This window comes from Gossypium raimondii, chromosome 8 (genome assembly GCF_025698545.1).
Source record: "Gossypium raimondii isolate GPD5lz chromosome 8, ASM2569854v1, whole genome shotgun sequence".
Classification (NCBI taxonomy): Eukaryota; Viridiplantae; Streptophyta; class Magnoliopsida; order Malvales; family Malvaceae; genus Gossypium; species Gossypium raimondii.
This window is the reverse complement of record NC_068572.1, coordinates 48,255,769-48,270,814: the sequence shown is the minus strand read 5'-3', so window position 1 is coordinate 48,270,814 and position 15,046 is coordinate 48,255,769. Positions and strand designations below refer to the sequence as shown.

Here is a 15,046-nt window from a genome sequence, read left to right as displayed (position 1 = left end):
AAGAAAAGTAAAAATTTTTGTTTTTAATATCATATTTTTATTATGTTTTAAATTTAGTGTTATTATTGTATTATTTTTCATTCTTTTGTAACTTCTTTGAATTAAAACAAAAAAAATTGTCATATATTTTTTATGTTTTAAATTTGTTTGAAAAAAATACAAAATTCAGTTAATCGCCCGAATTAATTTTGATTAATTCGGTTGGTTAATAGGTTAAAAAAATCAGTTCAACTTTCAAATTTTGTTGTTAATTCAGTTAATGGTAGTTCGGTTCGAGTATTACCAAACCAACTGTTTGAACACCCCTTCTTGTAATCACCCAATTATTGGTAAGTTTCTTTTTTGGTTACTCAATTTAGAAAATAGTCACTCAGCTATTCGACTTTTTCTTTTTGGTTCACCCAATTATTTGAATTTTTTTGTCACTAACTGTTAAATTACTAATGGGAATATAACTTGGTAGCTTTTAAAATGGGTATAATAACAAATTTAACCCTCAATATTGATACGTTGCAACATGGAGGACATTGACGTCGTGACGTGGGGTGACACGTCATGATTAGGGACGTTGGCACATCGTGACGACGCGACGAGTTCTCCAATTGACTGAGAGGGCATCGTCATGATGAGTATGCATGGAACATCACGACGACACGACGCATTCCTCAAGTAATACAGTCGCGTTTTGACAACCAAACAGGACTTCTTCTCCTAGTCGAACTCTGATTACTTCATGGATATTTTTCGTTTTAGCCCTTTAAACTTAGCCTATTTAAAGGGGCATTGTATCCTTGTTTCGATATGCAATTAAAGATGTAATACTACAGGGCTTTTCTTTTGGGGGCGACAAGATGTAGTTGTTGATGAGTTTTGGTAAGAGTTTTCATGGCAACTATGGAGAGAATTTTATACCTTTTTGAAACTCTATAAGAATTAGGGTTTTGTTTTCAAATTTGCTCTATGAGTGTTAGGGAATTGTATTCGGGGTTTTGGGTAAGGTATGTTTAGTACATTTAGATTTATTTTTTTTCCATAAAGTATCCTCATTTATTTACTCATTTAGTGAAAAGCAGAAACCTCCATTTGTCTGTGGTTTTTTATCCTTTCAACTAAGAGTTTTCAACGTAAAATATTTGTGTTATTAATCTTCTCTACTTTTCTATTTCGTTGTTTATATGGGATGACCCCCAACAAAACAACATTGAAAAAATAAAACCAAATCATATATATTATATTAAAAAATGTACGAAAACATATATGGAAACTTAATTTGATCACATTATATATAATAATTAATTTAATTTAATTACCATATTATATACATCGCTATTAATCACATAATATAATAATTTAATTTAAATTAATTTAGGAATCAAATATAAATATAATATTTATTTTAATCGAATTCATCGGACAAAAATAGGAAAAAGAAGTAATCTTATTTTATTTTTTTGTTTAATATATATATATATATGATAACATACATACACATAAGATATATAATAAAATAGAATTTTGGAATAATTTTAGTAACAATTCTGAACTAGTTATAATTATTTGTCAATTTTTTACATGTCACACATAAGAATAGTTTAATTTTATAATCAATTTATTAGTGAAACATTATAAAAAATGAAGTAGATTCATAAAAATAGTTAAGTGCATTTTAATTAATACAAACGATTGGCCGTGCATTGCACAAGTATTTAAACTAGTTATACAATATGTAAATGTTGATTAAATTTTTTAGATTCAAGACTAAATTGACACAATGTACAAATGTTGAGAGTTAAAGCTGCTATTATGTCCATTGTAAAAGAAAAAATTGAATAATTGAGTGACAATTTTGTAACTTTTCATAGTTGGGTGACCCAAAAAACATACCAATAATTAGGTGACTACAAGTATAGTTTACCCTTAAAAATAATACACAGGCAACTATAATAAATTTTAATACACAAAAATTAAAGAAAAAGAAACTGATTTATTAAGAATAATAATATCCAATAGACAAATGAAGCCAACCCAGCACACAAGTTTGGTGCAGTGGTGGCCATTGCTTATTCAAAGGAATTGACCAATGCTAAATTTCATTTAATGATGAATTAATGATGAATATTAAATCTATATAGCCAAAAAAATGATACTTCTACGCTATATGTATGTATGTATGTAATTATAGTATGAATATGAACTGCATGCTGAGAAAATGTATAATATACTATATATCTATTATATGTTTATGAATGGGGTGCATGCGGATCATCGTAAACACGGTTGTGGCAAGTTGGGTTGCAAGGATAAGCGCAATCTATCTTTTGGAACGGTTTCTTATCATAAAACCAGTCTCCTACTGCCTTCCCAATTTTCTGCACTCACAAATCAATTTCAAAATCAAACATATATCAATCAGTGTAATATTATATATATGTATATATATATATATAAAAGGCAGCCATTTGTTTGCTTACGGTTTTATTCAACAATGGGGAGTCTTGCATAAACCATAATCCTTGCATCTCAGTTTGGCAATGGGCAAAGCAAGAGTCTATAAACATTCCTCTTGATGCAGACTTGCCTAATCGAAGCAGTGCAACCAAGAATTGTAACCTGAAGTCTGAAACACACACACAAACAAAATGCCCTTAATAAAAACTTTAATAAATTCAGAGTCTAAAACAGGAGGGGAATGTTTTAATCACCTTGCATTACTTTTATTTGGCTAGGCAAACAGTTCTTTATATCAAGCTTGCAGCTCTCCCAGTGGCCATGGGGATCAGCAATGCCAGGTGCCAAAATGTTTCGTATCTGAATGGAATCAAATTATTTCGGTATTTGATTTGTACAATCATTTTATAACTAAATCGAAAGCGGAAATGAGCGAACCTGCCATGAATCGTATGCTGCATTGATGATGAAAAGAGGTGTTCGTATTTGTTGTGCGATGTTTTGCGGGAAAAAACACTGTGAAATGTGGATTGAGTATTGGTCAGAATATTGAAAGTTGCAGTGAAGAGTGAAACTAGTAAGGAAACAGAAAGCACTCACTAAACCAGGTTTCATTCTCGAAGTACATGATGGAAGCAAATTCTTTGCAGACCCCTTCAGAAAAGTGAGACTGTGCGTAAGACTTATACATTGACAGTGCATTAAATATTATACCTATGAGGAGATAGGGAAAGAATGAGTACATGTGTCGCAACTAATTGATCAAAGAAGGTTTGAATGTAATGTCCTCCAGACACATCTCTCCTGCAAAACAACATTTACAAAGGAATTAATAAGTATTTGCATGAAACGAATATGTGAACTACCATGTATACTTCAACACAAGATTCTTGGCAGAAGGTCCTATAAATGAGCTTACGTATTGATAAAATAACCAGCATCTGAAATACATTTTACTTTAGTACCCATAGGTAGGAGGGCTCGGAAGCTATCGCAATGCAATATCGATGCCAATCCACCTGCTGAACATCCCGAAAGAATAGCCTACACAGAGTAATTTCATTGGAAAAACCGTTAGCTCAAAAACATAAAAAGATACAAGAAAGGCAAAACAATCTTACATTTTCAGCATTTCTCATTCCTTTGCTCAATAGATCCTCCATGACAGCAAGCCAGACCCTTGCACCTCTGAAGTGAAGATTAGTAACCTGATGAAAAATTGCTTACTGATTAAATTGCAGAGATACAAAGAAAACTTGTATAATGGATTCTACATATGGAAATAACAACTTTTTGTCCTGTGTGAATATGAGTTGGTTCAGTTAGCACCCTGGCAAGCATCAGAGTTCAAGTCGCACCATGAGTCTCATTTGATGAATGATCTATAAGTACCATATTCAGCCCTCTATAAGGCGGTGGCATGCCTGACCCCGGACTATAAGTTTTATGACCAGAAAAGTAAAAAGAACTTGTTGTCCTGCCATTGCCAAGATGAAACATCATAACTTACTGGATTGACTGCTGCAACATCGCCGGTGAACGATGATCCATCACAATACCTGACTTTGATCCTGTTCCAATTGTAAAAGTCTACAAATCCAAATCAAATCCATTAAACTGCTTCCAAACAAAAATTAGGAGAAAAAAAGGAGAGAGAGATAAGAAAGAAAAAGTTCGTGCCTGGATTGAATATACGTTTGTTGTTCAGAATGCCAGAGAAAGGGATTTGCTTGACCATTCTCTTCGAAGAACCTAGATGTGTGTTTTTACGAACGAGGCAACTACTGACATTGTTGCACCATCCTCCTCCCTAGGAATCCAATGCAAGAGCAATTACTGTGAGTGACAGTAAATACATTAGGAAGTTTGGAACAGAAAAACAAAACCAATCCCATTAGTATTGTCAACAACCCCCAACATCATGAACATTATTACATCCTGTTCCTGTTTAATGATGTAAATGGATTTCGACAAGGGGGAAAAACCTCAAGCTGAATTAGCCAACTATTTATACCGGTTCCGTATCCCTTGTCCCAATGGTAAGCTGGCGGGCTTCCGTCCAAACAAACTACAGTTTCATCACAATTTAAGCATATTATTAAGAAATCTAACAATGGAAATCCAAAGAGGAAGAAAAGAAAAATACTGACCGGCTCCTTTTGCTACAGCGCTTTGAACATAGGTAATTGGGACGTAAGCCCCGTTTGTTGTGAACAACAGCAGTCCCAAAACAAGTAGCCATAGCCATAGGCAGGACCTTGTAGTATCCAACATCTATGCACCTTAAACGTTTAATGAAATGGCAGAATTGAATTACGCAACTAATTATAAAGCAATAAACATGAAACAGAGCACACCAATATTATAATTATATATAGGTGGTACCTGCAGCAAGTGGAAACAGAGGGAAGATGAGGAGAAGGATCAAAGAGCTGAAGAATAGGATGGGACTTGGGAGGGAACCGCTTTGGGGTCTTTGTGTCTGCCTTCACAGTTACAGCATTTCAGTTCCAACAAATCAGAAATGATGAAATGAGTTTTTAAAAAACCAATACAAATACAGGAAGACCATAAAAAGTAGTGGTGGTAATACGAGGAAGACGAGATCTAAGACAAAACGTTTTTTAAAAGTGGGATTCTTTTTCCCTCTATGAGTGAAAAGGGAAAGTAACACTTGTGTCTTTTGCCGCACTTTGTAGTTGTAGTAGCTAAGCTAAGCTAGTTGTATTGCATTAATGCAAGCAAAAAAAAAAAAAATGGCCCTCCTGTTCCTGCAAAGGACAGAACAGAACTTGAGAGGAGAGCCGACACTGATTCCCTTAAAAACACCACTGTCAAAGAGTCTAAAAAAAAAAAACTTAAAATAAATATTGTTTTTTCTTTTGTCTTTTCAACTTTTGAAATTTATAAAAAAATTCTAATGGGGGTGTGTGGTGGTGGGAGAAAAGCTTGATTTTAGTTATGTAGAATTAGACTTTTTAGTTAAGAGTGGGGGTTGAAGTTGAATGTAAGCAGACCCACTAAACATCAATTTGCATGCGGTAATGGAAAAACAATGAATGGGCTAACCTTAAAGTCTTATCGGCTCATGCGTTGAAGCTTTCGCTTTCTTTTTCCGCAGCCATTCGTCTCTTCACCACATATAATTATAGAGTTTTTATTCTTTGGGTTTCTTCTACTAACAATTTTACACCTCCTTTACGTATTTTAATCAAATACGAGAAAATAACGTTTTTACCATTATTAATGCAGTCATCTTTTAACCATTTGGTAATACTTTAATTTTATCAATAAGTTTTATTTTAATACATCTTAAATAGAATATATAGGAAATTTCGCCGGTGAAATATTTAAGTTAAGCTTTGTTCTTAATTTTATACTATAAATTTCAATATATCAAATTTCCAACTTCTTCAATTAGTAAGTGAAGGTGTTATTTTGGTTGATATTCTACCTTTCCATCTTGTGCAAGTTAGTAAGCTATATAGTGGGTGACTAAACTTGTAGAGCATGTGTGTACCAATTAGTATTATCTTAAGAGAGTAATTTGATTACCGATTACTTGAGTTGTGATAGTTTAGAAACAACAAACGGGTTCGGAAAAAAATATTGTACAACATTCTCAATCACTATGTAATAGCAACATATATAAAAATATGAATTTATCTTTGAAGCATTGACACACACATTATTAAAAATTTCAAAAATAAATTAAAGAGATTTTTATTTAAATAATGAGTTAACATATCTAATATAAATTCTAAAGAACCTGGCATTGGATTTTTAAGGGGAAAGAAGAAAAGTAAGATGCTTTTATTCCTTGTTAGTAGATGAGAAATACTGAAATACTCTAGCGTCGGCGTAATTGCATGATGCTTGAAGAGGAGAAAAGCAGAAAGTAAGAACTGGTGACTTGTTAATAAAATGTATTTTCATTTTATCTATCTATGCATGACACTTCCATGTTGGATAGCTCTTTCGTTCTCAAACCCAAAATTAGAGTATGATTGCATATTATATTGGTATGCTTGGTGCCGAATATACATCAAAAAGAAAGAAGATGTTTGTTACTTGTTTGGTGGAATAAAAAATTGTTTCCACCATGATTGGAATAGGAAAGTAGAAACGTGGCAGATGATAATACGTTGAAGAGGGGATCTAAAAGTTCGTGGATGCATTGCATTTGCAGGCAAGCATCAACCTATAATAAGTGGAGAGTTGAGAGTTCAAAGGCCACGTGATTGACGGTGATTATATATTTTTGTAAAAACAATTCAAAGTTGGATGAGCCACACCCACCGCCACCATCCATTTTCATGCTGTTTTGCACTTTCGTTTACGCACCCTTTTATTGAAAAGAAGAAAAGACATGAAAAAAGCAATATACTAGAATTTTCAGAAACTAGATGAGCCACCAAATTGATTCCAACATCCAATAATTATTATCTCCCATATGTAATCCAATCACTCATCTATAACCTTTCTCTCTATCATTTTTAGTTGTGGATATGGATATGATTGAAACTAACCTCCACTCTATCTAGTATTTAATTTATAAATATATTAATTTAATCAAAAATGTTATTAAATTATTAAAATATTTTATTAAATATACAAGTGTTTGGTAAAGTAGTAAGACATATCACACTCCTAAAAGGAGAACTAAAATTTAATCTTGGAGACAACATTATTGGAAGGAGCAACCACAAATTCTGAAAGGATTAATCTTCTTGGATCATAAAGCGGACATGAAGTATACTTTGATCATACAAAAAAAAGAAGCATTTTATTAAATATTGAAGAAGCTTTCGGTTTACACTTTGTTCCAACATTGATGTTTGAACTATTGTTGGAACAAATAACTTAATTTGTAGTTGTATAAGACAATTTTGTTCTAACTTCTATTAGAAAAAAGAATGGGACAGAACAAATTCACAAATAAGTAAAGTAAGGAGAGAAATAACACAATATTTTTAACACAATTCGGATCAACAATCCTACGTTTGTAGAATTTAGGTCAGGGAATGATTTTATTCAACAATCCAACTGAATCACCTATTGGCTAAAGCTCGAACAATCCTTACAACAATGGATATTTGCAGCCCTAACAATGACTTAGATTGTTACAAATCACTTTCCCAAATACCTCACTTACAATCAATGTGATCTCTCCAGAGAGTGTCGAACTACACAACCAAGTTCGACCAAAAATATTCAACAAAGCAATAAAGAAAAGACATTCTAAAATTGCTCAACACAATGCGACACAAACAACCTATTTATAGGCTAATGTAAGAGTCCCTCGGCAGTGTTTTGATAAGTTTTAAACTCTCATTTAAAAACTAAAAATATTCAATTAATTATCTTGAGTATTTATAACATAAAAGTCTTTATAAACAAACTCCTCAATAGTTTCAAATACTCTAAAAGATAAGGATAAGGATGAGTATCTACAAAAGTTCAAACTCCTCTAATTTCTCTCCAAGGTCGTCGATTGAAAGATAATGATCAACACATGTTTGTAGCACAAAATTACTTCCTTATTTGCTACTTAACAAGATTAAATAATAAGCCATTTTGTTAAAATGTCAAATATGCAAACACAAAACCTTTGACTGCACCAAAACTATTGTTCTATATGTTGTTCAAATATGAAGTGGAACAAGAAAAGTAGCCAAACTTCCAACAATTTCTCTCTTTGGCATTTTGACAAAACCAACAGGAAATGATTAGCACATAATCCAAACAAGTCAAAGGAAACTAGAATATGTCTCCCTTTAAGAGATAGAACCATGCTCGATCATACACTCCTCTATCAATATATTTGTTCATCACATTGACCACCAAACATATAGACATTCTCCAAAGTAATTCATGAGATATAATGCGTGACAAATAAGTTGAACATATATCACCTAGTATCTAACAAAAACAATGAAAGTAGTAGCAATAAAAGTCATCAAAATAAACCATAAATCATCACCAAATTCAACAATCAGCATGAACATTTCATTCTTTGCTACTCTTTTCTCACTTTTTTTTGGCAAAGATACCAAAAGTGCTCCCACTCACCTCTTAGATAAATTCTGTTTAGAAAATAATTTTGTTCCACGACGAAAAACTAATTTTTTTTCTAAAAACCTGAGACTTGTGATATTTATATCACTAAACATTCTTACCAAATTCATACTTGTGCTATTGAATAAGCGGTTTGATTCGAATATCGACTTTCAACTACTCGATTTTCTCTAATATTCTCAACTTTAACTTGCTAGAGTGTGAGCTTTATTCACGAATCGATAAACACAATAAAAACTTTGATTGATATTAATTAGGAATATTAATGTCTCTTTATGAGTTAGAAACTGGAAATAATTTCTTAAAAATAGAATTTATTTGGATAGAATAAATCTCTCTATTTTCCGGTAGAGTGACCACGCTCAATATGGTGCTCATGGTCTCTATTTATAGAGAAAAATACAAAAGTTTCAAATGAACAAGGTGTGACAAAATAATAATATTTTACAAGAAAAACCATACTCCCACTTGGAGTATACTAGGGTAGGCGGCATACCCCTTTTGGGATACCTAGGGTTGCCACCCATCACGTATAAATGAGCTCCATTGGACCTTTCATTTATTTGGTACAATTATATGTGTAATCTAGACTTTAAACCAACTCATATAATTTATCCAACCTAATAAACACTTTCCTATACTCAAAATATTATTTATTCAAATAAATAAATAATTCAATTAACTTCATTAAATTATTTTCTCAATCCAATTCTAATCCCATTAAAGTCATGATGACTTTAACATACTAGAATCTATGAGTAAATGAATTTAATTAACTTGTTCTATGAAACTGTGACAACTTATTAATTTAATTTCCACTTGAACTTTAATTATTTAATTACGAACAATTATATAATAATTAAAATAATTTAATTTAATCTCCAAGTCATCTATTATTCATAGCAAGGAAATGCACTCATTGCAGATAGTGATGCATGCGATATATTTCTCTAATTCGTCCTTTTCATTTGATTCATCTCATTGATTCTATTGCTAGCTATAAAATTTATATTGAGCTAGTTGAGGGATCAACTAGACATATATAGTTAGGGCTCAAATAATTTTTAATTAAGTTCCTACTCTTCATCTATTAATTACAACATTATAAAATCATGGAGTCATTCCACTAAAGTACCATGATTGAGCTCTCTCCCTATTATATACTTTTACTAAAGCTACTTAACAAGTGCTCATTCAATACATGTATTACCCTTATAGGACATCCTTAATCACTTTGAGATAAAATTCATTCTCACAATATGATCTTATTTTATCTCATGGTAACCATTATATCTTTCTTTATAAATAAAGTCAATTACTAACAAATAGTAATTAAATCATTTGTCTTAGACAAATGACCCATGACCACATTACTTTTTCATCTATCATGTAATACCTATGAGAGGGTATTATTTGTCCTTTGTTAGGCTATGAATTCCATGATTGTAAGTGAATCTATGTCATGCACACATCAAGCTTTGTTAGACAAATGTATCAGCTTTCGTTTCTATTACCAATTGAACTCAAGCTTTTAATACATCAAAGTATAAGAGCTTTGCACACATAACCTGATGGGCGTCGAAACCACAAAAAATAATTCCTACAATAAAATAACTCTAAACAGTAGTAAATAGTAGTAGGGTCGAGTCCACAGGGATTGAATATTATGATCAACTTCTGTGTTTTTCTTATGAACAGAATTTCGGTCGAGCCGATAATCGTGACAATAGTCGTGTCCACGACTCCAAATAGACCTGCTGAAAAATAAATTAAATAAATTAGGGGAGTTGGAAATGTCTAGAAATTAAATAATTGAGATAGCAAAAATAAGCAATTAAAGAAATTGAAAGTAAAATTAAATTAAAAAATGAATTTGGATTTTACAAACAAAATTATAAAGCCTTAGCCCTAGACTCGGTGAAGTCCGACCTTTAAATCGATCCTCGAAAATGAACTTTCTCCTCCAAACAATAAGTTAGTTATAGCGGCTAGTAATGTCCTAACCACTAATTCTTCCTCTCGTAGTTGATTCCGGTACGCCCTGCAAACCAACCCTTACCGATTATCTAACCGCGATACACACATTCGCGATGCAAAACTTCGGTAGCCTTGCGTTCTGAAGAACCCAACTTGGATTAACGACCGCGCTGGACGTTTTCACTATCTCCCTTGACAAAAATCCCACTAGTATGACCTCGCTAGGATACACCAATTTGTTCGCGAGAATCCGAATACAGCACGGCCGACTTGCCTTCCCAATTGTCGCTAAAACGATTCCAACCCAACATGCACTTTGTGTTAAAATCGAGTTAACTTTAAGGGATGAATTTGTCAATCCCGATATTCCGAAGAGATGATAATACTGTTATGAAATATTTTTAGTGTGGATACATTTCTCACGATTCTTGATCGAAAATAATATTAGCCTAAAGCTAAGCAGAGATTTAGTGAAGCATGAAATTAATCATGCTTTTGTTGGTTTATGGAAATGATTTAAATGGAAATGGTGGTAGATGAAAAAGGAAGGGACTTGGAAAGAAATTAAACAATTTTGTAAATAGAATGACGATATACTTACTGAGGTATGAAATTGAAAGAGAAAAAAAATAATTTTATTCAATTCCAAGTGAATTCAATGTGTCTTTTCAAGTCCACCATATCACCTATTTATACATAAACCATATACTAAAATTAGGTTAATCCCACCTACCCACTAATTACATGAAAAATATCAGATTTTATTTTCTAAATTTGGCTTTTACATGGTCAAAATTTTGATCAGCCCTTAAATGTCTCCAAATTTCTGATTTGGTCCCTCTTCTATTGTTCATGCTCCAATTGAATCCTTTCCTGCTTGTTTTTTGCATTAAAGCATCAAAATTTCATTCCTGACAATATTTAAACATAAAATTTACCAATTAGTAGGAATTAATTCAAGAACAAGTCTATTTGAGCACGTAAAATATGCAAAATAAATATGTTATCATAATCCGTCACTTACTCAAAATTGAGGTAAGTCACACTATGAATGTCATAAGTGAATAAATCCATAAACGAATTTAAGATTTATTCTACTTGGGTCTTGTCTACTATATCGTTAGTCCAGTCCGTCACATCTATGTCTCTATCTTTTGGGAGTCATCCACTCTAGTACTCAAGACAATGTATCTCCCTAATTGCACTTGATAGACGACATAATCATCTTTTAATCGACTCTCTCAATTTCGATTAGACCATTTAGATTATCTACTAACTTAAGTTGTCTTCTCGCATTATGATCCAACTACATAATGCAATTTAATATTAATTAAACATAATCAATAAGGTAATATTTGTTGATGTGTTTTGTCAAAATGCCAAAGGGGGAGATTGTTGAGACGTTAATTTTCTATGAAGTTCTTGTTTTAGTCATTGTTTGAACATCACTTGGGACAACAGGTTAGTACAACACTTGAGATTGTGAGCTAAGATAGTTAAAGTGCAGTATGTTTGTTGGCATTTTTTACTTGGTTCATCATGGTTCGATTCTCGATCAGCAAATGATCTTTAGAATAGAGTTGGAAATTATTTTTACTTGGCTGACGGACTTTATTTCAAATAGAAGGAGGAGTGGTTGATTCAAAACAAGCATTATCCTTATCTTACTTGGAGGCTAAGCTAATTTGAATTTGCTTGAATATGAAGGCTTTATAGTCGAATTTAAAAAAGGAGAATTTGTGTGGATAATTCTTTTATTTTAAATGTTGATTGATCTCTTTAGTTGCTTGAAGATGGTGCCGATCTCAACCTACAAATAAGTTGCATTGTTACACCAGCTTGTGTGCATCTTGAGTGCTTTTGTCGAGTGTTTATTGATATTTTGTTTTGTGTTTTTTCACTCTTATGTTAGAAATTTTATTGAAGAGTAATTCTTGTTATGAGATTATTTGGAATGAGTGATTGTAGCATTTGGGTACTTTGTTGGAGCTATAATTATCATTATGTAGACGGAATTCTACATAATAGGATTATGAATCCAAACTTTATTTAATATGTTGATGTCAATTTTTACTTTTAAATTGTCTTATTTCAACTTTTATTAGGGACATCTAGCAAACCAAAAACCTTTTTTCGGCTTTAAAAATTGTATAAAGTATTGGATAAGTATTGAATTAATGTTCCTTCCTTCATTCGTTTCCGTTTCAATTATTATGTTATTGTTGTGGATGGCTGATGCCTCAAATGTCAGCTTCATACGTACAGTCCTAAGAAAGGGCTATCTAGATGATTTATACTTCATTCGTATATTTTTTTTTATTTATTATCAAGTTTATAATAATTAGGAGTAAATTTTTAAAATATCATTTAAAAAAGTTAATGGATTAGAAATTTATAAGATTAAGTTTGAATAATAAAAATTAATATAGATAGGGCTATCTATATGATTAAAGTATACAGGATCTAGTAGTAAAAAATTAATTTAGTCATTTTATTAAAAAATTATTATTTTGTACATTAAAATTATCTAATTTAAAAATTTAATACGGTTTACATATATAAAATTTTAATTTACATAAAATTTTAGTTTTGATTTATTTGTGTATATAAATTATCATTGATAATTAAAATCACAGTTTTATATGTATAACTAGTAGGGAAAAATTAAAGTTTGATTAGATGAAATCAATGTTGAATCATATGAGTAATGAAAGAAGGATGGATGGATTCCGTAATCTAGAAGACTATGGAGTAATTAGTTGAGACATGAACATCATTTTAGGTACAAAAATATGGTCCCAACAAAACAAATTCTAAGTTGGGTCTAACTAATGAATCATCATTTTAACATGGTCCACTCCACAGTGATTTTTAGGTTCAAAATTCAAAGAAAAGCTTGGGCCTGGGCTGGCCTATTGATTTCACGTGGGACATTAGTTGTTCTGCTCGATGCATGCCATGTGATCATGCTGATGACACTACATTAATTTGTTGATGTGCTAGTTTGCCTGCATAATGGTTTTTTTTTTCCTCCAACATAAAAAAAACATTTTACTCATTAATTTAATTTTTCGTTTTTTAATCTTTAAATTTATATAATAACTTTTCCGAGGTATTAGCAATTAGTTTTCTTTTAAAAAATTAATTTTTAAAAATAGTTTATATATAATTTTTGAATTTTAAAATTTTTAAAATTAATTAATTATTGACATGTACGTTAACTTTTCACTTATTTGATAAATAATGTAAAATTAAAGACTAAAAAATAAAATAAAAAATAAAAAACTTTTTTATTATAAAATTAGAGGACTAAATAAGTCATTATGACTACATACTATTTTTAAAAGAAAAGTAACACTAATTTCATCTTCATATTTGAATTATTGATAACTATTTTAAAGAAATATGCATGCACGATTCTTTAACACTTGACTTTTGAATTTTGATGATCGGTTTTTGCCTATTCACATCTTTAAGATAAAAATTTTCATTAAATGTTAAAATTATGGTTCTGTGATAATTGAAAATGAATATATAATATATTTTTGAACGGATTTAAAAGAAAATTATTTAATACATTATTAATAAAAAAATTAAATTTCATAAATAAAGTTTAGAAAATGATAAAAGGGGCAGCATTTAAACTTCATGGTGTATCAAATGTTATTATCATATGGTACACTAGAGTTTTTTAACACTACAACATAAGTTAAGAAACCATCATTATATGGATTTTTCTTGGCTTAAGCTTTGGACTGCTAAGTTGCCACCGAAGGTGTTGGATTTTCTGTGACGGTGTATTCGTAATTTTGTTCCTTGCAAAGGTCGTTTGAAAGACAAAGGGTGTATCGTTGATGATAGTTGGATAAGGTGTGGAGGAAGTGAATCTCTTGAACATGTACTGCTTTGGTGTCAAATGCTACAATAATCCGGAATATGATGGGTGTTGTAGTGCAAACTGATTCGGTGAAGAATTTTATTGCTTCTATGTTATCTATTTCTGATATTCGGCAGCGGGACCTTATTTTGGTGGTCTTGTGGAGTCTTTGGTTCCATAGGAACCTGTTAGTTTGGAAGAATAATGACCACCCTCCTTCGAAGATTGTAGAATTCGCGGTCACGGTCACGGTAATAGAAGAAGGTAAGGTTTGTTCGGTGATTACTATAGAGGTACTACTGCCGCGATCATTTTGTTGTAGTATTCTAGGAGATAGACAATCAACGTTTTTCCAAGTACAATAGGAGTAGTTGAATCTATCTTAAGGAAACTGTGAAAACAAGCTAATAAAACTCGATTCCCTCATTTGATTTATGATTTTTCAATATCTTATTTATTTAATTGTTTTCAGATATGATATTTTAAATAAATATAAATATTTATTTAATTTATTTTGTTTAGATCTAGTGTTTTTATATAAATATAAATATTTGTTTATATTATTCGTTTTGATCTTGTATTTAATATAAATATTTATATTTATATTTGTTCGCTAACGTATTTAGCCCAACACTCTTAGTTTAAAGGCTCAACATTTTGATAGGA

General features: G+C 31.3%; 1 protein-coding gene across 5 annotated transcripts; it reads right to left on the bottom strand.

Moving 5' to 3' along the window:
• Positions 1-1,964: 1,964 nt before the first annotated feature.
• LOC105791811 (pectin acetylesterase 8) lies at positions 1,965-5,320 on the bottom strand. 5 transcript variants are annotated; one of them, XM_052634724.1, is made up of 13 exons: positions 4,834-5,320; positions 4,599-4,722; positions 4,434-4,516; positions 4,129-4,258; positions 3,959-4,038; positions 3,570-3,656; positions 3,368-3,492; positions 3,192-3,252; positions 3,049-3,102; positions 2,887-2,964; positions 2,703-2,808; positions 2,472-2,617; positions 1,965-2,369 (listed from the first exon to the last, which is right to left on the bottom strand). In XM_052634724.1, exons 2-13 carry the CDS (start codon positions 4,720-4,722, stop codon positions 2,241-2,243), a joined length of 1,203 nt encoding a protein of 400 aa, XP_052490684.1. In that variant the 5' UTR covers positions 4,834-5,320; the 3' UTR covers positions 1,965-2,240. The 5 variants fall into 5 exon arrangements, with proteins under 5 accessions (XP_052490684.1, XP_052490683.1, XP_052490685.1 ...); XM_052634723.1 differs by having other exon boundaries at positions 4,599-4,730; positions 4,834-5,317; XM_052634725.1 differs by lacking the exon at positions 4,834-5,320 and having other exon boundaries at positions 4,463-4,516; positions 4,599-4,694.
• Between the last annotated feature and the right edge of the window lie 9,726 nt (positions 5,321-15,046).